General features: G+C 37.5%; 3 protein-coding genes and 1 non-coding gene across 4 annotated transcripts; all 4 read right to left on the bottom strand.

Moving 5' to 3' along the window:
- Window positions 1–5,873: 5,873 nt before the first annotated feature.
- On the bottom strand, window positions 5,874–5,945 carry TRNAT-UGU. Its single transcript has one exon. It is a non-coding gene; the product is annotated as a tRNA-Thr (tRNA).
- Window positions 5,946–6,042: 97 nt separating this feature from the next.
- On the bottom strand, window positions 6,043–9,120 carry LOC116123337 (protein SIEVE ELEMENT OCCLUSION B). The gene is made up of 7 exons (XM_031409128.1): window positions 8,830–9,120; window positions 8,634–8,735; window positions 8,093–8,541; window positions 7,818–7,927; window positions 7,571–7,713; window positions 6,996–7,487; window positions 6,043–6,900 (listed from the first exon to the last, which is right to left on the bottom strand). The coding sequence occupies exons 1-7, from the start codon at window positions 9,037–9,039 to the stop codon at window positions 6,247–6,249; spliced, it is 2,160 nt and encodes a 719-aa protein (XP_031264988.1). The 5' UTR covers window positions 9,040–9,120; the 3' UTR covers window positions 6,043–6,246.
- Window positions 9,121–10,649: 1,529 nt separating this feature from the next.
- On the bottom strand, window positions 10,650–13,772 carry LOC116123447 (protein SIEVE ELEMENT OCCLUSION B-like). The gene is made up of 7 exons (XM_031409225.1): window positions 13,557–13,772; window positions 13,313–13,408; window positions 12,829–13,199; window positions 12,636–12,754; window positions 12,420–12,559; window positions 11,635–12,117; window positions 10,650–11,514 (listed from the first exon to the last, which is right to left on the bottom strand). The coding sequence occupies exons 1-7, from the start codon at window positions 13,704–13,706 to the stop codon at window positions 10,873–10,875; spliced, it is 2,001 nt and encodes a 666-aa protein (XP_031265085.1). The 5' UTR covers window positions 13,707–13,772; the 3' UTR covers window positions 10,650–10,872.
- Window positions 13,773–14,738: 966 nt separating this feature from the next.
- Window positions 14,739–18,434, bottom strand: LOC116123334 (protein SIEVE ELEMENT OCCLUSION B-like). Its single transcript, XM_031409125.1, has 7 exons — window positions 17,657–18,434; window positions 17,446–17,547; window positions 16,898–17,346; window positions 16,582–16,691; window positions 16,334–16,476; window positions 15,722–16,213; window positions 14,739–15,615 (listed from the first exon to the last, which is right to left on the bottom strand). The coding sequence occupies exons 1-7, from the start codon at window positions 18,392–18,394 to the stop codon at window positions 14,998–15,000; spliced, it is 2,652 nt and encodes an 883-aa protein (XP_031264985.1). The 5' UTR covers window positions 18,395–18,434; the 3' UTR covers window positions 14,739–14,997.
- Between the last annotated feature and the right edge of the window lie 3,981 nt (window positions 18,435–22,415).

The raw sequence follows: 22,415 nt of genomic DNA, 5'->3' as shown, positions 1-22,415 counted from the left end.
ATGAAACCAGAAACAGAATATAGGGGATGTTTGTATCATGATGGGGTTCATAATATTAAGCAAATGAAAAAGAAAGAAAGAGGTGGGTCTCACTAAACTTAGCTCTATCTTCTTGTTATTAAAATGTGATGATGAGATATGTCCCTTGTCTGCAGCAGAGATGTTAAACAATGACTCTCAGAATTTTAAGTTCTAAACTTCAAATTTTTTGTGGTTCCTAGTTCTAGTAAGAAGAAGCAAGGTAAATTTATTCAGAAATGCGGCAACAGGGAGTCCAAAGACTGTTCCTGCTCCCGTCTTTGTCAGGGAAGATGCCAATCGTCTTCCCAATTCTCATCGTACAAACACAAGGTAAATTCATCGAGCCACAAGCAAATCAAACCTCTGAAAAGGTCTACCGGTCAACTTTAATAGGAGGACCATCTTACCAAAGTAGAAACTGTTCAGATTTCTGAGGGTCTAATTCCTCAGAGCATGCTCCCTGTAGGATCAAATGTATCATGTTCAGTAGTTCATTTTATGCCCAATAACATATGGCAGCCAAAGATGCCCGCTCTAAGATACAGCAGAAGAGTACAAATTTTCAAAATTCTTTGCCATGACCAAAATCCTGCAGAGCTACCAATAATTTGAGGGTGGCCAGTTGGGTAGTGTGGTGCCTGGTCAACATCAAGCGTGAGTAATTTTGACTTGATTATTAATAAGAGAGGCTGTACTCTTCATGCAGACCAGTGGGACTTAAATCAAGAGAAAAAAAGAAAAAGAAGGAAATCTTATATATAGCAACATAGTCACAAAGACCTCGGTGACGTTAAATAAAGTATATGGATTGTTCGACCATGCTTCCCTGGCATAATGCAAGCTGAACAAGTTGTCTTACAGGCGTACCGACATGGCAAATATTTACATAAAACTCAATAGAACTTTCCCTCCTTTTCGTAAGACATAGCCCACTTCACCAGCAGCATTTTCAATTGACTTCCTCTTGAACTCTCATCCCTTACATTACTGTTCCACTGTAAAGATTATTTACTTTTACTGCATCCTATCTGGATGGAAATGCTTCTTCAATCCATTTCATACTCTTGGTGCAAGATCACAAATACGCTCCGTATCCCATCTTAGTTCCCAAATTATCACAGCACCCATAGATTCTGAAGGATCCGCTGATACTTTCAAATTAAAACAGATTCGTACTCATTATTTTTGAACTAAAACTAGAATTCACTGCACATTATTGCATACTAACCCACTTAATCACTCTAAAGCTAGTCTAATGGATGAAGTGACTACACTCATCAACAGAGCCTTTTGCTTATTGACAAGCAGGGGACAGTTATATAGCAAAGTGATCTCTCTAGTCAGACAACAACTCCTTTTTATTTCACATTTTTTCATAAAATATAACATTACTGGTATCAGGACAACGAAAAATTCCCATGTCTTCACAAAGTAGAGTCTTATCTTGAAACAGCAGATCCAAAGATTCCAAAGTGAAGAACCATTACTAGCATCCTTAATAGCCATAATGCTGCTATTGCTTGATTTTGCTTCAATATTCTTCATCAGAATATGTAGCAATAATAAAAAATAAAGGCAAGAGTAGAGGACACCTGTCAGCAATACTGATTTTATGTAATACAAACATGTGTTCTATAGACAGGTATACCACTGATCCACAAAGAGAATACACATATGCGTACGGACACACACACAAATATATATGTATATATAAACAAGTAACCTTCCATGAGTAGACCCTCAACAATGATCTGAAGTTGGACCTAAGGTTTCGTGTAGTATCTGCCCGGTAGTCTCCCTAGTTAATTTCCTGCTCCGCAATGGGTATGTAAGATGCACTCACAAGAATTCTTAATGGCAATGTGAACCACAATTATACACTGAGTTTTTTATACTATTCCTATTTCTAGTCAAGCCAATATTGCAGAATCGTTAAACAAATAGGAGTCACTAAAAGGATAGAAAGTTTTTAATTTTCTAAAGAAGGCACTAGACCTCATCACAATTCACTCTTCTATTAGAAGAAGCTAAGGAAATGCATGTTGAAGACAGAAAAAAGAAGAAGAAATGAACTCTGACTACTTGGTTAAAAGTAAAACCAAAGGCTTTTACCACAAAGCCCAACCCTTGGCCTTATCAAATACTTTAATATATGTTATATATACATCTCAAGTTGGGGCATCCACACTTTCTTAAAATCAACTAATAAGACTTAGACTCCTGCATGCAAGGGTTTGCAGAATTTTATTTTAGAGAATTCACTTGGCAGTAAATAAAATAGAATGCGACTTTATCAACTCTTTCATGTGATAGTTTAAGTTTGTAATTCCATTCCACACCTGAGAGTATAGTACCATGGAGCACACAATTACATGGTAATCAGAAGTAAAAAATGCAACCAGCATTTAACCACAATACCAGAGATGAAACAGTTTGTAGGTTTAATACACAGATTATCTTAGAAACGAACTAGTAACTGCCAGAAAGGATGTGAGAAATTATTAGCAAATTGTAATTATATTTAGATAAGGAAGCATCAACCCTACTCGCATGTTGACTAAGAAGAAGGACTGTGCTTTCAAATCCCACATGCCCGCACTATTCCCTAACACAAAACACATCATGATAGTATCCAACCTAAAATACTTAAAGCAGGCATTTTATACACAAACACCTACTTTTAATCAAGCAATGTAAGTCAACTATGTGATAAATTTCATTTCAAACAAAACATTATTCCGATACCAAAAGAAAAAAAAAATTGTTCTCTTTGAAAGAAAATGTTGTTTGTTACACAGCTGCAAAATTAGAGTGCAAAATTGAACATTATAACCAATAAAAGTAACATAAAAAAAACCGATTTATGCTTTGAATAATCTCTTCACTCCAGGATTGAACTTTTCAATAAAATGGAAAACTTAAACATTAAAAAACTGGAACAATCAAACCTAAGTCTGTCTCTAAGACGCTTCCTCAGCTTCCTGTACTTGTGCTTGTTCATCTTCTTCTTCCTCTTCTTCTTCACACTATCAGCGTACACCGTCCCCGACCCATCATCCGAAACATCGTTTTCGGGCTCAGAATGAATCGACCCAGATGATAAAATCGGGTCTAGAAAAAAACCAAATGGAAAGCTTGGGTAAAATACAGAGGAGTTGAAATGGATGAAGTTCTCGGCTGTTTGCGGTGAATGGCGATGATGATCTGCTTTGGTGTCGATGTGGGTTTGGTGATTAAGAAGAAGAGGAGGCGTTAAGAGGGTAGGTGATTGTTGGGCGTGTAAAGAAACAATGAGTCTTGTTGGCGGTGGCTTTTTGAGGAGCTTTTGAAGACAAGAAGCCATTGAAGTTGAACAAGCTCTCAAAGGAAAAAAGAATGGCTCCTCTGTTTCGGCAGTGTAGTGTTTGCAGGGTTTTGACCCTTACTATGTCCCAATTCCACAAGCCTTGTAATTTTTTTTTTATCTATGTCAAATTGTCAATTGCTTATATACTGAATATATAGAGGAATGTAGAAAATATAAAAAAAAAATATTTAATGTAGGGTGAGTTCGGTCATCGGTGGTTGCCATTGTTTTCCCCATAATCACTTATTTCGCAATCTATCGTCCTAAAAGTTTTCGATAAACATATTTCAAAAGTGATCATGGAAATCTATTTATCAAAGGCTCACGTTTGGTTCAAGATTGGGAATATTATTCTTGGTATTCCTAAAAAAGTTAAACAGTAAAATACCTAAAATCTCTCATTTTTGGGAATACTATTTTCAATATTATTTAATTTTTTTAAAACCCTCTAAATTTGTTCATTTAATTAAATAACCCTAAATATTTTTTTTAAAATTACAAAACACCCCAACAATCCACATTTACCAGATTCCGGCCACCACTACCGGAAAATGGCCGGAATCTGGTAGGATGGCGCACTACCGGCTGAATCTGGCCTGTAGTGCGCCGATCTAGCCTTTTCCGGTGGATCTGGCCGGAAAAGGCCAAAGATCTGGCCGTTGACGGCCAAATCTTTGGCCGTAACACTCGGTCACGACGGCCAACAAACGGTCGTCGTTGACCATCAACGACGACCGTTTGTTGGCCGTCGTTGAGAGCAAATACGGCCAGATCTGATCGTAGATCTGGCCTTTTCCGGCCAGATCCACCGTGGATCTGGCCGGAAAAGGCCATAGCGACGCATGACCGACAAGATCCAACCGGTCATGCGCCCATAAGGCGACTCCGGCCACCTCCGGTGGTGGTCACCGGCTGGGGGTGTTTGAGGGTGGGTTAGGGGTATTTTTGTTCACTTTTAATGTTTTATTATAGGGGATATTTTGTAAAAAAACAAACATAAAGGGTATTTTATTAATTTATAAATTCTACATCGTAATACCCGCCCAATTCAACTTTTTTTAACTTTTTTCAAAAAACTTTTCCCAAAACCCCCAAATTTTGAACCAAACGAAGCCAAAGGATTTCAAAAGAGGATTTTCTAAGTTTTTGAAAATAAAAAATTGCTTTTAGGTATTCAATTGCAAAATTACCCCAAATTAAACTTTAAATCAAAATTCTTTTTTTGTAAACAATATTTAAAATTAAATTAATAAGATAGTAAACAATATTAGAAATTGAAAACTTTAGAATTGGCGAACAATGTCGGATGCCATAATACTATTAAGATCTCACATTGGAAGAGAAAATGGTGGATATATGAGTTATAAAGGTTTAGACATCTCCCATGACAAGTCGATTTTTTAAGAAGAATTATATCCAAGCCCATAAAAGACCCACAACCCAACCTAATTATTGAGTTATTGAAGTAAATTCCTATCAAATACATCGACGATGATCATGAACCTGTTGATGGTGAGTGAATGTACATCGCCACCCATCTCAATGGTGTTGACAGTTCATTGGCAGCATTTAGTCAGTGTACAAATATTTTTTTAAATTTCAATTTTTTCTATTTAAGAGCTTGAATTTTTATATACTTTAATAATAGCAAAAAACTAATTCAAAATATATCTATTATTGCTCTTTTTACATTGTTAACATATTATCCCCTAAAAGTAAAAATGATTTTAAAATTAAGAAAAATAAATACTCTATTAGATTAATTCTAAATTTCATTATTTTAAAAGTAGACCCATAAATGATTATGAAACAAATTACAACAATATCAAACTAAGTCTTAATAAGTTCTTTAAAACAATATTGAGATATGATTTTATGAAAAAATTGAAAAAGAAAAGGGTTCTTCTATATGTTATTTGTAGGTTATTTTAATTATAAAAAAAATAAAAAATCCATTCCAATTTTTATTTTAATTTACTAAATATATTTGTTTAAAATGGATAAATTTAAAGAATTTTTTTAGAGGTAAGATTAATTTGTTATATTATACTTATATACCGGGGTGGTGTATGTCAAATTGATATTACAAGAACATAGAGGTACAATATTTAACAAGAATGGATGAAGCTGAAACCGAGTTGAATTGGGTAAAGTTAATTAAGGAGGATTTTATGCATTAAAATTTGTCTATATTAAGCAATGACTTTTAAATTTATATATTTAAGGTTATCATCCTGTCATGTTCGATTTTTATAAGAGGTTTCATTCATGTATATAAGACCTTTAAAAAATTCATCCAAAATTTGCATATTATATGTCATAGTGTTCTATTTTTTATTAAGTGAAATGCTATATGAAAACAAGATCATTTGAGATTAAAAAACAAAAGAAGAAGTGATGGAATGCAGGAATATTCTTATACATACTTTCAAAATATCGTATAACATTAATACACTCTTAAACAGTATCTAATTTTTGTAGCCGAAAAAAAAAAAATGAAAAAGTTTGCCCCCATGCAGGATCGAACTACAGACCTTCAGTTTACAAGACTGACGCTCTACCACTGAGCTATAGGGGCAGTTGATTTTCGGTCGTCCCATTTTTAAATAATGTTTATTTTTTAAGATTATTTTTAGCACAGAATAGGATCATTATTGCTAATTATTACTAATTGATGATAACATAATCACTCTTTAAATTTATTGTCAAATCCAAAGTAGCCCCTAATGGGGCCATTGACATTACATTACATCTCACACATGAATTTTATTTCATAATAGTACCATAATAAACACACAAAACAAAACGCATCATGGTTTGGAGGCCGTATTACATATAGCAAAGCTAATTAGAAGAGAAACTTAAAGCCCCCCATATTATTAGTATAGCGAGCTTGAGCCTATGCCTGGAACATGATCATCATGGCAGCAGCAGAAAGTTGTGAATTTCTCCATCACTCGGAGGCACTCAGGGCATGTCATGCTGTGCGGAGTTCTTCCAAAATGACTCGAGAACTCAAAGCGGCAACATGGGTGAGCAATGCCATGAAGTTTCTGATGATGCTCCTTAAATGACACATCAAAACCTTTAACAGGCACGTTTTCCTTCCAAATATCATATTCCAACAATGCAGGCACAATGGTGGTTCCATGTCCATTCACTACTACCTGGGAGCCTTTGCTTAGCACGGCCCATCCGCCGTCTCTGTCATAGCTCAGAAGTTTCTTGATTTCTTGCATCATGGGGTCTTGGTCATCGGCTCTGCCCAGTTGAATCTTGGAGAATAGCATGCTCTCGAGACGTGTCCAGAAGAACCATACCATGGTGAGGTCTGGCCACGCCTGACTTAGCTTTTCAATTTGGATGCTTGCCATGATTCGTCGCACTTGTTCCCTCTTGGTGCTCTTCCCCACATACACCATCTCCAGAGGGATGCGTGCAGCAGTTGCAACTGTGCGTGCTGCGTTTGTGAATTTACGTATCCATTCTAGATCATCTCCTCCATACAAGAAAATGTATTTTCCTTCTCTAATCTGAGTACAAAACAGAATAATCCCATTTCGAATTAGTAAATATTTAGTTGTATAATGTTATTGGATACTAGAATGAATGAGGAGTTGGAATTTACCCAATTGAGAACCATTGGATCAATGCCATCAACTAGAAGCTCAAGCCTCCAGGCTTCTTCCTTCCAGAGTGCTTCTTCTCTCATGCTTGTGAAAGGGAAGGCATTGCTTCCCCAAATCCACATCATGTGAATTGCTTTTGGGCAGACCACCCTCCCTTGAGGGTCTAGCACTACAAGAATTGGCCTGTTCTTGAAATGCCACACTTCCTTGATGAACTTGATCACTGCTTTCTCTATCAGGGTTGGATGGTGCACTGTGTACCATGACATTGAAGCCTGCAGGATCTCAAATTGCTTTTGCATTGCTTCATTCCACTCGATTGACCGATCCACAATTGGAATCCAAACAACCTCAAATTGACTCTCTAGCCTGCCTGCTTGCTGCCTTGATTCACTGTAAATTTGTTCCAGAATAGAAAGCTCTTCGTGGGAGAAGTCTAGGCCAGAAATGAGCAGCAATACATTCTTCCTCCGCAGCACATCAATGCTAACCTGTTTATCACATAAAAGATCAAATTTGCCGCTGGTTAAGACTGAAATATTAGTAATGGTATATGATATGTCGGAAGGCGAACCCTTTTCTTAGAAGCACCATCAACAAGTGGCAGCAAATCATCCTTGGCATAGATCAAGGCCCTTAGGATCTTCATGTTGTCAACATGGAGCGTTTCAAAGAGATGCAGAAGCATTTGATAGGCTTCAAGACTTTTCTTTTCCTCTACGGCAAACAGAAAATTTCATATCATTAATTAAGCAGGTACAATTTAACATATGGGCACTGCATGTTTCAATAAATCAAACTCAGAAAGAGGGCTAATTAACCTATGTATTGGTAGCATGTAGCCAGCTGCTTCCTAAGATGTTCATATATGGTCTTGAGTTTGTGAGCCAAGGTGGATAGCTCCCATGACTCTGTGGTTGATACTGCATAACTGAAATCAGTGCAGCAGAGGATCACATATATGGCATAGAATAATTCAACTAATGGTTTCATATTGGAGTTTGAAGATTTTTTTACCATAACAAAGTCAACTTAAATAAAACTTGTCTAATGATATGAGCATTAATTGATATATTGGGAAGGAAGGGAATCATACTCATGGCCCATGCTAGTGAGCATAGTGATCTGCGTTGCGCAAGCCACGATACTCCTTATGGTCCAGTAGACAGCGATTGGGATATGGGTCATGGCAGTGGAAAATGCAGCTACATCCTGGTGAATGTAGGCGGATGGTAGCTCCTTGAACTCAATGACGCACTTGGTCACATCCATCATAGCCTTGATCAGATTGTTAAGTGCATCAAAGCGTGCTTTCAATGGACCAGTGTTCTCCATTAGGGAAGGCAATTGCTTCAGGATTGCCATTGATTTGGCTAGTTGGTTTGCGGGGTAAATCTGAGCAAGGAGCCAGAATTCTCCATAGTTTAGAGCAAAAGCTGCCAGGGTGAGCACCAACTTAGCATCCCAAGAGTAGGTTGCTAGCAGGCTGAATAGAGAGACAGTTGTTGCATGCGCATCTGAACCTCCCAAAGCTTTGTATGCTATCTGAAAATTCATATTGAAATTGTATGTTTAAATAAAAAAAAAATACTAAATATGAACAAACTAGTGCTTATGCGTTTTATCATTTGAAATACCTCGCAAGAAATCCTGTCAATCGTAAAAGATATTGCATCAATCATGGCAAACAAACCAGCTTGCTGGGACTTGTCCTCAATCTCCATTTGTGCTTGGACACCCTGCAATAAACTACAATTGATTAGCCATGAAAAAAAAAAAATAAAGATAGAAACATCAGCAATATTAAACACATATAAAGTAATATCATATCACCTCAGGGATATCAACTTGAAAGGTGGCACGGTTGAGGATGTCCTGAACGAGAAAGAAAAGAGGTTTAACATCAACCTCTCTTCCATCAGGGGTGTGGGTTGCTATGATTTGCTTCATCATGATATTGTCATCAGACATAGCCACCATACCCCGGTCGCCCCTGATGAGCTTCTGGGTATCAGCACCAGAGCCTGATGACCAGTAAGCCATGTAGATTTATGCAAAAGGTAAGATTGAAATTAAGATAGGAAGAGAAATCGGGTTGTGTGGTTTGTTGCAATATGTGTTGAGGTATATATAGCCATCAGCAACAAAATTCAGGGATGTTGAATCAACTACTTTGCTTCCAGTCCAATCAAAATGTTTGATCGTTAAGAGGAAGCCTGGCTTTTGTTGTCCCTTTCCTCTCTCTCACTTTACTAATGAACCAAGAGAGCCCGCAATATTGATTCACAAGGTTCAAATGTGGTCCATCTTAGTTAAAAGTAAATAGAATTATTAACCTTAATTACATTGTATCATTCTAACTAAAGGATTCAAATAAACATATTTATGATAGAACCACGGTGTAACTTTTGGGATCAAAATCCACTTCTTGAAAAAAGTTTCATACGAAGAAATAAGACTTTGTTCAGTAAGTACTAATAAAGAAAAACGAATAAATGTAAGAACTTCAAATAAAAAAATGGGTACAAAGAGGGAATATACAGTATCACTATCACATTTGAATAAGATGGTTTTATTGAATACGCAGGCAGCAGCGAGAAACATGTTTGAAGCAACTATGTGCTTTGCTTCCTTGCTTGTGCTCATACAGGGAATTTTTGTCTTGTGCTCATCCTGGGAATTTTTTTTTTTTTTTTGATAAAGGCAAAGAGTGAAGAGAAAATAAACTGAGAGATTTGATTCCTTGCTTTTGCTTAGGAAAATCTGGAATGTATTATGGCATGGACGCCAAATCTAGGAAGGAATAACTTGAATTTCGTTTTTATGAACAACTTGTCTCCTGCCAGCTTACTGAAATCCAACAAAGAATTCTATTTTTCATATTCACTTTTCTATAATCACCAGCTAAGGTGCTAGTAACTCTGGATGGCATCAATGGTTTAGGATCTTTATTTTCTTACTTTATACATTCTTAAGATCTATATATTTCTTTCCTATATTTTTTTCTTTAACTATATATAATTGTATCATTTTCCAAATATAAATAAATACAAGGGTCTTCGTTACAATTCTCTGGAATCTGCTTTTAGCTTATTTGTTGGTTAATATAATATATAGAAAATAGGATAGTTGTCAATGTTGTAGAGAATTTTATAACTCAAAAGCAGTGACTGATTTCTCCATTAATCCACTTTGAAAGTTTGAGTGATTTTACTGTTTCTATAGTTTGCATCAAGTTAACAACAGAGCAAGTTATTGTGTTACTGTTTCAAAATGACCAAACTAAACTCAAGTACAAGTTAGTTCTAAGAGAAAAGGTATGATGCATGCAGTAGCCGAATATCAAACAATCGTGGAGGTGGTGGACAACGACGGTAAGGGGAGGTGATGACAAAGGCCAACGGAGAGCGGAGAAGAGATAAAGTCGGTTCCTCTCTTGGCTGATCTCCTACATGGTTTCTCTAATTACAATGACTTTAAAGGAGGGCAGCGATAATTAAGTATAATTTCAGGGGAAATTTGAGATAATTCTCAAAAGTAATTAAAGTTGTATTGATTTAATGAGCCAACTCTGATCCATCATTCCCTGTCTTTAAATGTTTTCTGATTTCTCCTTTAGCATATCCATGGTAGGGCAACTGCAGATAGAGAGCTTGAAAGAACAAACAAACAATTTATTCAAAGCATAGCGAACAAGAGAACGAACACACTGACTGTTTCTTAACACTCACACTCACACTCACACTCACACTCAGTAATTAGTATTATTCCAAACTTCCTACTCACTGCAAGCAATCTCACCATGCATGAAGCTAAGCTAGCAGTATTGCATCATTGGTAATATAACATAACATGTGGCTCTTCTGAGCTGTTTATTTATTCATCAGTGCACGAGGAGCACTCATATATGATGAACCTCATCTCCATGGGGCGGCTACATTTATCGCAATGCCTTCCTTCTGGTGCGGTCGCACCATTAACGGGTAGCACAATTTGGTACGGTTGCCGATACGGTTCTGAGAGCTGCTTTACTTGCAGTTCACTTGATAGATTATCTGGCTCCGTTATTGGCAGTTCACTTATTTGATAATCTGGTACTGAGAGCCGCTTAAGGTGATCACGTAGTGCCGGCAGAAAACCCACCATTTCGGTGGAACCTTTAGCAAACAAGGCCCATCCATATTTACTGTTATCATAGCTGAGCATTGTCGAGATTTCGCGCATTATTTGGTCATTTTCAACAGTTTTGCGCAGCTTATCTTTGGAGCGCTTCATGCTCTTCAGCCTAACCCAGAAGTGCCAAATTGAGGTTGAGTCACTCCAGTAGTGGCTGAGTTTCTCCACAGCTACGGTTGCGGTGTTCCTGCGAACACTATGATTTCGATTGCTCTTTCCCACATAAACCATTCCCAGGGCGATACCTGCTTCTTCAGCAACACAATGTGCAGTTTTTGTAAATTTTCGGATCCATTTTATGTCCTCTCCTCCATACAAGCAAATGTGTCTTCCTTCTGCTATCTGGTCAAACAAGAAATTTCAAATATTAGTAAATACAAGCATCCTTGTTAATAATTAAGACCAAAAAAAAAAAAAAAAATTCAAAAGCATCGTGCACAATTCAGAGAGAGGTATGTATACCCATTTGAGAATCACTTTGTCAATGTCATCCACCAGGAATTCAAGACACCAAGTTGCTTTCTTCCATAACTCTTCCTCCATTTCTTCGGTGAAAGGGAAGGCCTTATTACCCCAAATCCACATCAAATGGAGTGCATTACTGGGACTTAAAACCTGTCCTTTTTGGTCTAACGGCACAACAACACGCTCCTTTTGAAAATCCCACTTTTCCTTTATAAATTTTATGACATTCGTATCAATCAATGAAGGTTGCTGCACACTATACCATTTCATAGCTTCCTGAAGACTCTTAAATTTCTTTTGCTTGTCAAGAGTATTCCATCTGGTTTTTGGGTCTAGAATTGGGAGCCACACTACCTCATACGGCCGACTCTCCTGATCCTGAAGGTATATCTTTTCAAGAATGGAAATCTCTTCTTGTGAGATATCTAGGTCTGATATGAGCAGCAGGACATGTTTTTCCTCTAGGACGTCAAGCTTTACCTATTTAATTCTCATGACCAAGGTGAATGCTTAATTAGAACCATAACTTTGGAAGATATAAATGATATAATAAGAGAGTGCTGAGAAAAATTCCTTCTCAAAATTTCTCTTTTATTTCTGGAAGTCCTGTTATTCTTGCTTTAGAGTTTACACTACTTAAAAATGCTAAATTTGTGAAAAAGAGATTCGTGTTTCATCAAACTTGTGATTTTTTGAACAGGTTGAATACCTTATTTTTGACAAAGGTAACGTATAACTTCAGTTATGTCAAGAAGATAAAGAAAAAGTGAACAAGAACAAACCTTTCTCTTGGTGGCTCCATGAACAAGCGGCAGCTGGTTATTCTCCTCGTTAAAAAAAGAGTTGATAACCCCCAAGATGCCAATGCTGTTCACATCGTACATGCGCAAAAAGTCCTTATAAGCTTCATCTGGTACCTTTCCTGTGTCAAATGGTGATTTCGTGAGACAGAATTGCAACATATACTTCCATACAGCTGATATCAATGAGTGGCTTACGCATCGTTTCATAGAATTCACATTGGAGCTTTACGAGTTCTTCTGCCAAGCAGCCCAAGCCGGATAACTCTTCTTTTTCTTCTTCTTCTTCTTCTTCTCCTTCCTCTGATATTTCGTAACTGAAATAATAGTATGTTCACTACTAACAATTGAATAAATGATTGTATAATTATCATGAGAAACAAATACATACCCAAAACCCATATCGGTGAAGCTAGTAATCTGAGATGCACAAGCCACAACACTTTTGATGATCCAATAGGTAGCATGTATTGAGATGTCAGACATCTCTCTGGAGGATGGTTTCTTGATCCTAGCAATGCACCAGGTCAAGTCCAACATTGCCTTAACCAGATGCTTAAGTGCATCAAGCTGGGGACTAAGTTTATTTGTGCCGGTGCGTTTTTCTGATAAAAAAACCAGGTCCCAGGATTCACCATAGTTAAAAGCGAAAGCTGCTAGAACCAGCACCAATTTAGCATTCCATTCATAGTTGCTTAACAAGTTGAGTATGTCCAATGTTATTATGTCTGAATTCTCTCTACTAGAGATCTTATTCGCTATCTGCAATTTCATATTCTATTGTAAGTAACTAGAAGATATTTGATTCTCAAATGGGCATGAAGCAGTGAACTCTTTTTTTGTAATGCTCTGAATTTGGAAAATTAAGTTAATACCTCGTAGCCAATGCTGTCAATGGTGTAGTTGTGTTCCTCAAGCATGGAAGTAACTTGTCTTTTGCGGGTTTTTTCCTCTTTGCGTAGTTGTTCATCCTGCAGTTACAGACACAAAACAAAATCAGAAAAGATAAAAAGATAAAAGGAGTAAATTAATTTAGTAACACAAACGAGCTCCATTCATAGAGTGAATCACAATATAGTTGACCAATTATTCAAATCAAATGGATTAGTAAATGTATACCTTGGCATTATCATCATCCTGGAAAGGATGATCAAGAATGTCTTCAATGAGGCAGAGAAGATTTTCGACTTCTTCAAGGATTCGTTCATCACACTTATGTGTGGCCTGAATTTGGCTCAGAAGAGTGGCCTTCAGAAGAGCCTCAGCCATTGTTGAATGCTCTCAGCTAGGTAGACTTCTGTTTCTAGCAAAATTTGGATATTGTTGATATAATCAAAAGAAGAGAAAGAAATCTTAGAAATGGAGTAAAGCCTCATGAGAATCAACTTCCTTGCTTCGATTGCAATTAAAATATTGCTAACAGTTAAAAAGAAGCCTTTGGCTTTATTCTGCTCCCTTTAACTTTACCTGAAAACAAGGTTTCAAAATCACACATCCAAATGAGTAAAGAGGAATTTGTGAGCTTTAAGAGGAATTTGCAGTCTTGATTATACATTCTGTAAAACTTTTTATCCAAAACCAAGAGAAAAGGGAGACTTCATTCTTTATTTTAGTCCTTTTTTAATTAAATATTAATCAACTGAGCCACAGCTACCAGGGAAATAAAGTGATATAAACCATAATTGATTAATAATTTGCTGTTGGGATGTCTGACCTGCGACTCATCAGCCAAGTAAATAACCTTAATTCAGCAAAGTTATTCTGGAGATGGGCTAATGAAAACAATTTAGAAAGAGGAGGATTGAGTTCTCTACTTAACTAATTCTCTAAGACTTGAAGTTGACAACTGAACGAGGGAACCCTCAATAACCGCTCTTATTAGTAACCCACGTGGATCAAACTAAGAAATTCTTGAGTAATATATCCAAGAATCCTGGTTGACCGTTGGGTCACTTTGAATTACTGAATCTTGATCCCATTATCTCCCTTTTTTTCTCTAATTAACTGGGAATGAGGAGATATTTTTTAATTCTTTCAATTGATTACATGAATATATGTCATTTGAATTATCTTTTTAATATTCCACTCAATTTCTTTTAATTGTATTTTTTGCTTCAAATGATAACATGATACAGTAGTATGTGGCTTCTTTGTTTTGGGAATCATTGCTTTGCCTTGATAAATTGGCCTGATTGACTTTGCACTTTACAATATCACTGGATTTCAGAAAAAGAAAAAAAAAAATTATACAAAAATCAGGCTAAAACATAGTGAAACCTAATTAAGCTCTCATCCAACCAATTGATCCTAAATTTTTCCCTTGCATATTCCCAAGACAAGAAAGTTACAGACACAGAGATTGAAGGAACAATTTATTCAAACTTTGGAATAAAGATGGATACACACTGTTTCCTTAAATATAAAGTACGATAACAGAGAATAATATGAAAAAAACACTTAACTCACACTTGGTAATTAATATTATTCCAAACTTGCTACTCATTGCAAGCAGTCTTACTATGCATATAGTAGTATTGCATCATTGGCAGCAGCTTGCTGTTTATTCATCACAGCATTGATACATGATATACCTCTCCATGGTGCGACCACATTCTGAGCAAACCACTTTTTCTGGTATCATTCCAGCGGTACCTGGCAGCACCAGTCGGCTGCAGTGATGCGGTGAGTACAGCTGCGTCAGATAATCACTCATTGCTGGCAGAAAGCCCTTTCGCGGTACTTCGTTCTTCCATGCATTATGCTCTTGCAAACAAGTTAAAAATGTACTTCCCTTTGCTCTGATCATTTCGGATGATCCTTTACCGAACACTGCCCATCCGCCTTCACTGCCATCGTAGCTGAGCATCGTCATGATTTCGCTCATTATATGGTCATTCTCAACGGTTCTGCGCAGCTGATTTTTGGAGTGCCACATGCTCTCAATCCTAACCCAGAAGTACCAAATTTCGGTTAAGCCGCTCATGACGTAGCTGAGTTTTTCCGCAGCTATGGTTGCGGAAATCCTGCGAACACGCTCTTTTGGGTTGCTCTTTCCCACATAGACCATTCCCAGGGAAATATTTGCTGCGTCAGCAACAGCATTTGCAGCGTTTGTAAATTTTCTGATCCATTCAATGTCCTCTCCTCCATACAAGCAAATGTGTCTTCCTTCCACTATCTGGCCAATCAAGAAATTTCAAATATTAGTACATTCAGCCATGCAAAGATAGATGCACAACTTAAAATCACTATGCACAAGAACATATGATGGAGAAGATGTATACCCAGTTGACAACGGTTGGGTCAATGCCGTCCACCAACAATTCAAGCTTCCAAGTCTCTTCCTTCCATAATGCCTCCTCTCTTGCTGTGGTGAAAGGGAAGGCCAAAGTCCCCCAAATCCACATCATGTGGAGTGCATTGGGGCTCACAACACGTCCTTGTGGGTCTAACACCACAAGAATAGGCCTTTTCCCAAAATGCCACACATCCTTGATGAATTTTATTACAGCCCTATCAATCAGTGAAGGGTGGTGCACTGTATACCATGGCATAACAGTCTGCAGAGTCTCCAATTGCTTTTGCTTGGCATCAGTCCAATTGATGGTTGGGTCCAGAATTGGGAGCCACACCACCTCGTACTGACTCTCCTGCCTTGTCGGGTGTGATCGGCCCTCAGTATATATCTGTTCAAGAATTGAAAGCTCCTCTTGCGAGATATCTAGGTCTGATATGAGCAGTAACACATTCTTTCGCTTCAGAACCTCCAGGCTTACCTATTTTTATAATTATCATGCAGAAGGTAAATATTTAAATCAGCACCAGATGGAACACGAAGAGTTAGTTGAATAGATAGTCAAATTAGTAGAGAAAAAGTAAGGAGAACTTGAACAAACCCTTCTCTTGGTGGATCCATCAACAAGTGGCAACAGGTCATCCTTCTGGTAGATTAAAGCCTTGATAATCCTCATGTTGTCAATGTGGACCATATCGAACAAATGCAAAAGATTTTGATAAGCTTCAAGATGTTTCTTTTCGTCTGTGTCAAATGGTGATACCATAAATATCCATCTTTCATTCCATACATAATGTTGCATTACTTGTGACATATTCATCTACAAATTTGCACAGAGTTTTAACTCACCTATGTGCTTGTGGCAGCTCTGCAGTTGAGTTAAGAGGTGGCTGTGCATGTTGCTGAGCTTGTGAGCCAAGCTGGATAGCTCCCAAGCTTCTGTAGTTGATACCATGTGCCTGTAGCCCAACAAAGAAGCTCATTGGCATTCATAAAAAGGATCCTATTTCTTATCTTTTATTATCTAGATTCAGAAACCCAATAAAGAAGCCCAAAAAAGCAGCTCACTGGCAGTAAATTCAGAAGCATGCATATGAAAAAAGCAAGATCAGGGTGTTAATTATCAGGTTGATCATTATAACTAGGATATAAAAATTATACTTACTCTCGTCCCAACAAAGTAAGGCCTGTTAGTTGGGAAGCACAAGCCAAAATACTTCTGATGGTCCAGTACACAGCAACTGGTATATGAGCCATGGCCGTGGATAGTGCTTCAACATCTGGTGTAATGTAATGAGTTGGTAGCTGCCTGAACTCAACAATGCATTTGCTGATATCTACCATTGCTTTGATTAGGTTTTTAATTGCATCAAACTGAGGTTTTAACACACTAGTGTTTTCCAAGATCTCAGGTAATTGCTTCAGGATCGCCACAGCTTTGGCAAGTTGGTTTGAAGTGTAACTCTGGGCAACAAGCCAGAACTCGCCGTAGGTCACTGCGAAAGCCGACAAGGCTAACGCCAATTTGGCATCCCATGAAAAACTTGATAACATGTTCAATATTGATATTGCAGTTGCATGTGTATCCCCACCACCAGAGCACTTGCATGTTATCTGTGAACATTAATGATATAGAACCAATTAATCACATACTTAAATGAAAATTTATAATATGTGCAGAGAGAAATTTCAATATTTATTTTGATTTATAACCTCGCAAGAAATTCGATCAATGAGATAGGCCAAGGCCTCGAGCATGCCAATGACACTGGTTTGGTATGTCTTGTCATCAGTGTCTGTGATTGCTAGCAATTCCTTCAAATACAAGTTAAATGGATGAGCAAAACTATTTAATTAATCAACAAGGTTATTCTCAAATTAACTGAAAAAAATAGAAGAGATTAGTTTAGCATTAGACTGTTACCTGTGCGCTGATGGCCTCAACACCTGGGACAGCTTGTTTAAAGATGTTCTCAACGATATCAAGAAGTGGTTTGACATTGAATTCACGTCCATCAGGAACATGGGTTCCCTGGATTTGCCTCAACATGACATTGTCATCAGATGTTGAGAACATGAGTCTGTCGCCTCTCGCTGTCGGTCCCATACCATGTTTGATAGCTGACTGAATTAGAGGGTTGGCTGCTGGTGGCTTGCTTGCCAGTTGTGGCTGCATAATACCAGAAATTGGTCGTTGCAGGCCCATATAGTGCTGCAAATTGCCTCCTGGAGTTTGATGGCCGCCAGTCTGTGTGTGCACATTGCTAGGACTTTGGTGGCTGGCCGTGTGCGGCTGCTGCACGTTGGCTGCAGGGTGCTGCTGGTGTGGCTGCACATTTGTGGGGTTCTGCTGGCTGCCAATGTTTGGCTGTAAATTGGCAGGGGTTTGTTGGCTGGGGAAAAATGGTTGCACATTGGTTGGATTTTGCTGGGGTTGTAGTCCTGGCACATTGGATGGTTTCAGACTGCCCATCAACGGCATGTTGGCGGTCGGTTGTCTGGCGGACAATGGCATTGACTGCAGGTTGGGTTGGTTCATCATTATTGACGGTACGCCGGAAGGTTGTTGTGGTTGTAACACATTCAGTGGCTGTAGGTTGCCTTGTTGTTGGCTCCCCACCAATGGCTGCTGGTTGCCCGGCGCTTGCTGGTTGCTGGCCATGTCAATCACTCAGTAAAAGCTTCAAGGTTTAGAGAATTTAGTGGAGGAATGGCTTTATGCTTTCTTGCAACAACCTCAGCCTTTATATAAATCTCAGAAATGGAATAAAGCTAGCTGAATCAACTTCCTTGCTTCCAATTGGGTTTTATCCTTAAGAGAATTTGATTGTTACACAATCACTTTATCGCTTTTTCTGCAGCCCCACAAATCTAAACCAGTAGCTTATGCAATATTCAATGTCTTCAATCGATCTTTATCTCTTAAAAACGTGATTTGTGTTTTTGCAAATTTTTCAGAGAATTAAAAACATTTGTTGTGCTTCCAGCTTCCTTGCTTGACAATATTGGTTTCAAGTTCATGATGGGAATAAAACAAAGGGAAAAATAAAGGTTGAAAAATGAACTGTGTTAGTGCTTTGTTCTTTGCTTCTTTTATAATTGTGGAAAGGTTCCTGGGAAAACAAAATAAAAATACCTTGCTAAATGGATTAATTTGGTGCATCCAAGAAGCCGTAGAAAAGTAGAATCTAATGGTCTAAATAAAGGGATTCAGGGACTGACAATTGAAGTAACGTTGGGGTTCATTAAGTCTTCCTATTTCAGATCTTCTTTTGCTTTTTGGACACGAAATAAGTAAATGAGAGAGGAGGCATAGCATAGTCTCGTCCAAATAGTACGGCGTGCTACACAAATTGTGACACTATTCTAAAGCTTGGGGTTCATTAAGTCTTGCTATTTCAGATCTTCTTTTGCTTTTTGGACATGAAATATGTAAATGAGAGAGGAAGCATAGCAATTCTCGTCCAAATAAACACGGCGTGTTACAAAAATTGAGACACCATTCCTAAAGCTTCAGGTAAACGAGTCAGCTACAACAGTGGCATTGCATGGTCGATACCCATAAGGTCTAGTATCCATTGTTTATGGTTAGGACTATTAAGGGTATGCTTAGAAGTTTTTTTTATACTGGTTTTGAGGGATTTTTAATTAGACTGGTTTTGAGGTGTTTTTAAACCATTACTTGCCAGATTTTTTATGTATTAGTTTTGACTGACTCAAAAATCCCCTAGAACCAATGTAGTGTATTTTTAAGGGGTTTATAAAACACCCAAAATCAGGGTGTTTTGGTTGATTTTAAAATTTTATTCCACAAATATCCTATCCACTATAAAACTATCCCAATTACATCCAAAATAATAATAATAATAATAATAATCATATTATGCAAGTTTTCAACCATATTAAATATAAAACGATTTTAAGCAATCATAAAAAAAAAAAAAATTATTAAAATCTCATTTCTAGATGCTTTCTTGGAGAAGTAGAGTTACAATTTTTCAATCATTCTAGATGCTGCAAAGAATGGCGAAGAATGATAAGAAAACTTTATCACATTTGAAGTTATAAAATACTAATAAGTAGAAAACAAATAAAGAACTCTTACCTTATAACTGAAAAAACAAAACTCCAAAGTACTAGTTAGAGTTAGAGTATTTTTATGGGTATATATGTAAATTTATCATTTTAAAAAACTGTTAGAACCTCTAAAAAATAAACTCTCAAGCACAGGTTGGGTGTTTTAAAAACAGCTACTAAAAACTCATCAAAACCGCTACGATGGTTTACCCTCAAAACCGCTACAGTAGTTTACCCTCATAACCGCTACTATGAAACTCACAAGCGGACCCTTAGAGTATCTAATTCTTTTCGCTCCTCTAGCTTTCGTCTCTTAGTGTCAGTGTCGGCCCAATAAAGTGTTTTCACCGTTAATGATTTTGTCAGTCTCTACACATTTCAGTGCTCCACTGGAAATTCCCTTTGCCCTTACTGCGCTTCAGCTTGGTAGTTTCCATCACGGGTCTAGAAACACAAGGCTTGAGCTAAACGTGTTAACTTAACACTAACACTGCGCAGCCGATACGTATAAGGTCTAGTATCCATTGTTTATGGCTAGGACTATTAGAGTATCTAATTCCATTTGTTCCTTTAGCTTCTATCTCTCAGTGTCATTGTCGGCCCAATAGAGTGCTTTCACCGTTGGTGATTTTGTCGATCTCTACACATTTCATTGCTCCACCAGAAATTCCTTCTACCCTTATTGTAATTCAACTTGGTAGTTACCATCACTTGTCTAGAATCAGAGTTTTATCAATTGTGACACTATTTCAACAAATTTATTTATTGAAGAAACTCAAACTTATAAATTGATTCGAGCTCTTGTTTGTTATAACATAGAATGTACCAATAAAGCTCTAATATTTCATAATGTTATTGTTTCCTAACATATTGTAAAGTTATTTTAACTTAAATGCAGAACACCAAGACTAATTTGATATCATCTCTAATATTGTGATAAATGTTAAAACTTTTAGTACACAGGTCCAAAGATACGGAACTGGGGAAAATAACAATTTAGTTCTTAAGGTTTGGCTTAAGTAACCTTTAGTCCATAACATTATGGTCTTTAATCTTTATTTATAAGTAATGTATTAGGGTGAGCACGGGTAGCGGGCTGAACAGGAACCTGCGGGTAGAATCGAAACCAGAACCAAAACCTACCCTGAACCGACACTGTGTAGGTAGGTTCCAGTTCCATTTTTTTGGAACTGATACTGTGCGGTTTCGATTCCGGTTCCTACATGTGAAAGAACTGAAACCGAAACCGAAACCTAAAAAAAACTAAAAAGAACCTGTAGTGGGTACCCAGCTTGGAACTTGCAGTGGGTACCCTGTTTTGGAACTTAGGCTGAAAAAATATCTGTGAAGAATGGAGGGTCTACTGTAATTTTACAAATAAAAAAAATTTAAAATGGAAAAAGTTAAATTTTTACAACAACCCAATTAAATAAAGGTTGAACGACATGCACCTACCTATAATTTGTCATAAAGACAAGTTGGTACCTAAAAAGTTTGGCAATGACAATTGACAAATACCCACTTTCCATCAAGTTATGTTAGCGAATTCTGTCTGCTGAAGGATAGTATGGTAATTGCAATTGCTTAGTTAGTTGAGAAAAAAAAGTGGACGTTTTCAAAACCAGAAAACTTTTGGTCGCCGGTGGCGGGGGCATGGCCGGGAAATCTTACAATCACTCACCAACAAACCCAGACTCCAACAGTTGGTTATTGAGCAGACTGGGAGCTGGATGCTCAAAAGGTCAGACAGGTGGTGGGCGACGATGAAGCAACAAGGTTGAAGCGATGGGGGAACGGCCGGCTACTAAAAAAACACCACACCACAACAGCAACACCAACACTTCTAAACAGTAACCCACCAATCAAACATCAAAAAACCAACAAAGCGCAAAAGAAAAGGTCGCAAAACGTGACTGTCTCGCGGCGACAGATGCAGGTCACGAGCGACAAACGACGAGTGGGGAGGGTTAATGGAGAGATGCGTTTTGAAGAGGAGAGGATGGGGAGTTGAACGGTGGTGACAGGGGTGGTCAAATCCTGCTGGGGATGGAGGAGGATGGTGATGGGAGGTGAGATCAACTGAAAAGGTGAAGGAAAATGGAAAGAAAGCAAGCAAAAATACCGACGGTGGTGGCTTTGAAGAAGAAAGGTGGACTGAAACAAACTGAGATCGAAAAAAGAAAAAACAACTCAAACCCAGAAATCCAGATTCCAAAAAATATCAGGATAGAAACAAAGAGATCTTTAATGGCAAGAAAATATCTGAACTTATAATGCAACATTCATAGTGTAGAAAGAATTGAGTTGACATTCAATTCAAAATCCCACTGATTGTGATTAGTTGTCATGAATTGTGAAACGCTTGAATCCATAACAGGAATTAAAATCGTTTTTGTGTTCCTTGTCAATTATTAATTTTATAAAATTTCCTTTGAATCTAATTTATATTCCGTTCAGGGCTTCAGGCATTTGATTGAACAGTTACCTGACGCAAATGGGACTTTCAAGCTTTTAACTGAAGAAGAAAGCGGTAAAATGACATAATTGCCCTTTATTTGTTTTTAAATTTACTATTTTATCTTTCTTCAGTTTAAACTTAACCAATA

Source organism: Pistacia vera, unplaced genomic scaffold (genome assembly GCF_008641045.1).
Source record: "Pistacia vera cultivar Batoury unplaced genomic scaffold, PisVer_v2 Contig142, whole genome shotgun sequence".
NCBI lineage: Eukaryota > Viridiplantae > Streptophyta > Magnoliopsida > Sapindales > Anacardiaceae > Pistacia > Pistacia vera.
The sequence above is the reverse complement of the archived record's forward strand: the minus strand, read 5'-3'. Positions and strand labels throughout refer to the sequence as shown.

What these genes read in the sequence shown, in the direction of transcription:
- LOC116123337 (XM_031409128.1), bottom strand. Translation starts at nt 9,039, where the DNA reads ATGGCTTACTGGTCATCAGGCTCTGGTGCTGATACCCAGAAGCTCATC. An exon ending in TTGACAGGATTTCTTGCGAG is followed by an intron (nt 8,542 to 8,633) that starts GTATTTCAAATG and finishes ATGAATTTTCAG; the next exon opens with ATAGCATACAAAGCTTTGGG. An exon ending in ATGGTGCTTCTAAGAAAAGG is followed by an intron (nt 7,488 to 7,570) that starts GTTCGCCTTCCG and finishes TGTGATAAACAG; the next exon opens with GTTAGCATTGATGTGCTGCG.
- LOC116123447 (XM_031409225.1), bottom strand. Translation starts at nt 13,706, where the DNA reads ATGGCTGAGGCTCTTCTGAAGGCCACTCTTCTGAGCCAAATTCAGGCC. An exon ending in ATGGAGCCACCAAGAGAAAG is followed by an intron (nt 12,118 to 12,419) that starts GTTTGTTCTTGT and finishes AGAATTAAATAG; the next exon opens with GTAAAGCTTGACGTCCTAGA. An exon ending in ACAAAGTGATTCTCAAATGG is followed by an intron (nt 11,515 to 11,634) that starts GTATACATACCT and finishes TTGTTTGACCAG; the next exon opens with ATAGCAGAAGGAAGACACAT.
- LOC116123334 (XM_031409125.1), bottom strand. Translation starts at nt 18,394, where the DNA reads ATGGCCAGCAACCAGCAAGCGCCGGGCAACCAGCAGCCATTGGTGGGG. An exon ending in TTGAGGCCATCAGCGCACAG is followed by an intron (nt 17,548 to 17,656) that starts GTAACAGTCTAA and finishes TTGTATTTGAAG; the next exon opens with GAATTGCTAGCAATCACAGA. An exon ending in CTTACTTTGTTGGGACGAGA is followed by an intron (nt 16,692 to 16,897) that starts GTAAGTATAATT and finishes GTTGGGCTACAG; the next exon opens with GCACATGGTATCAACTACAG.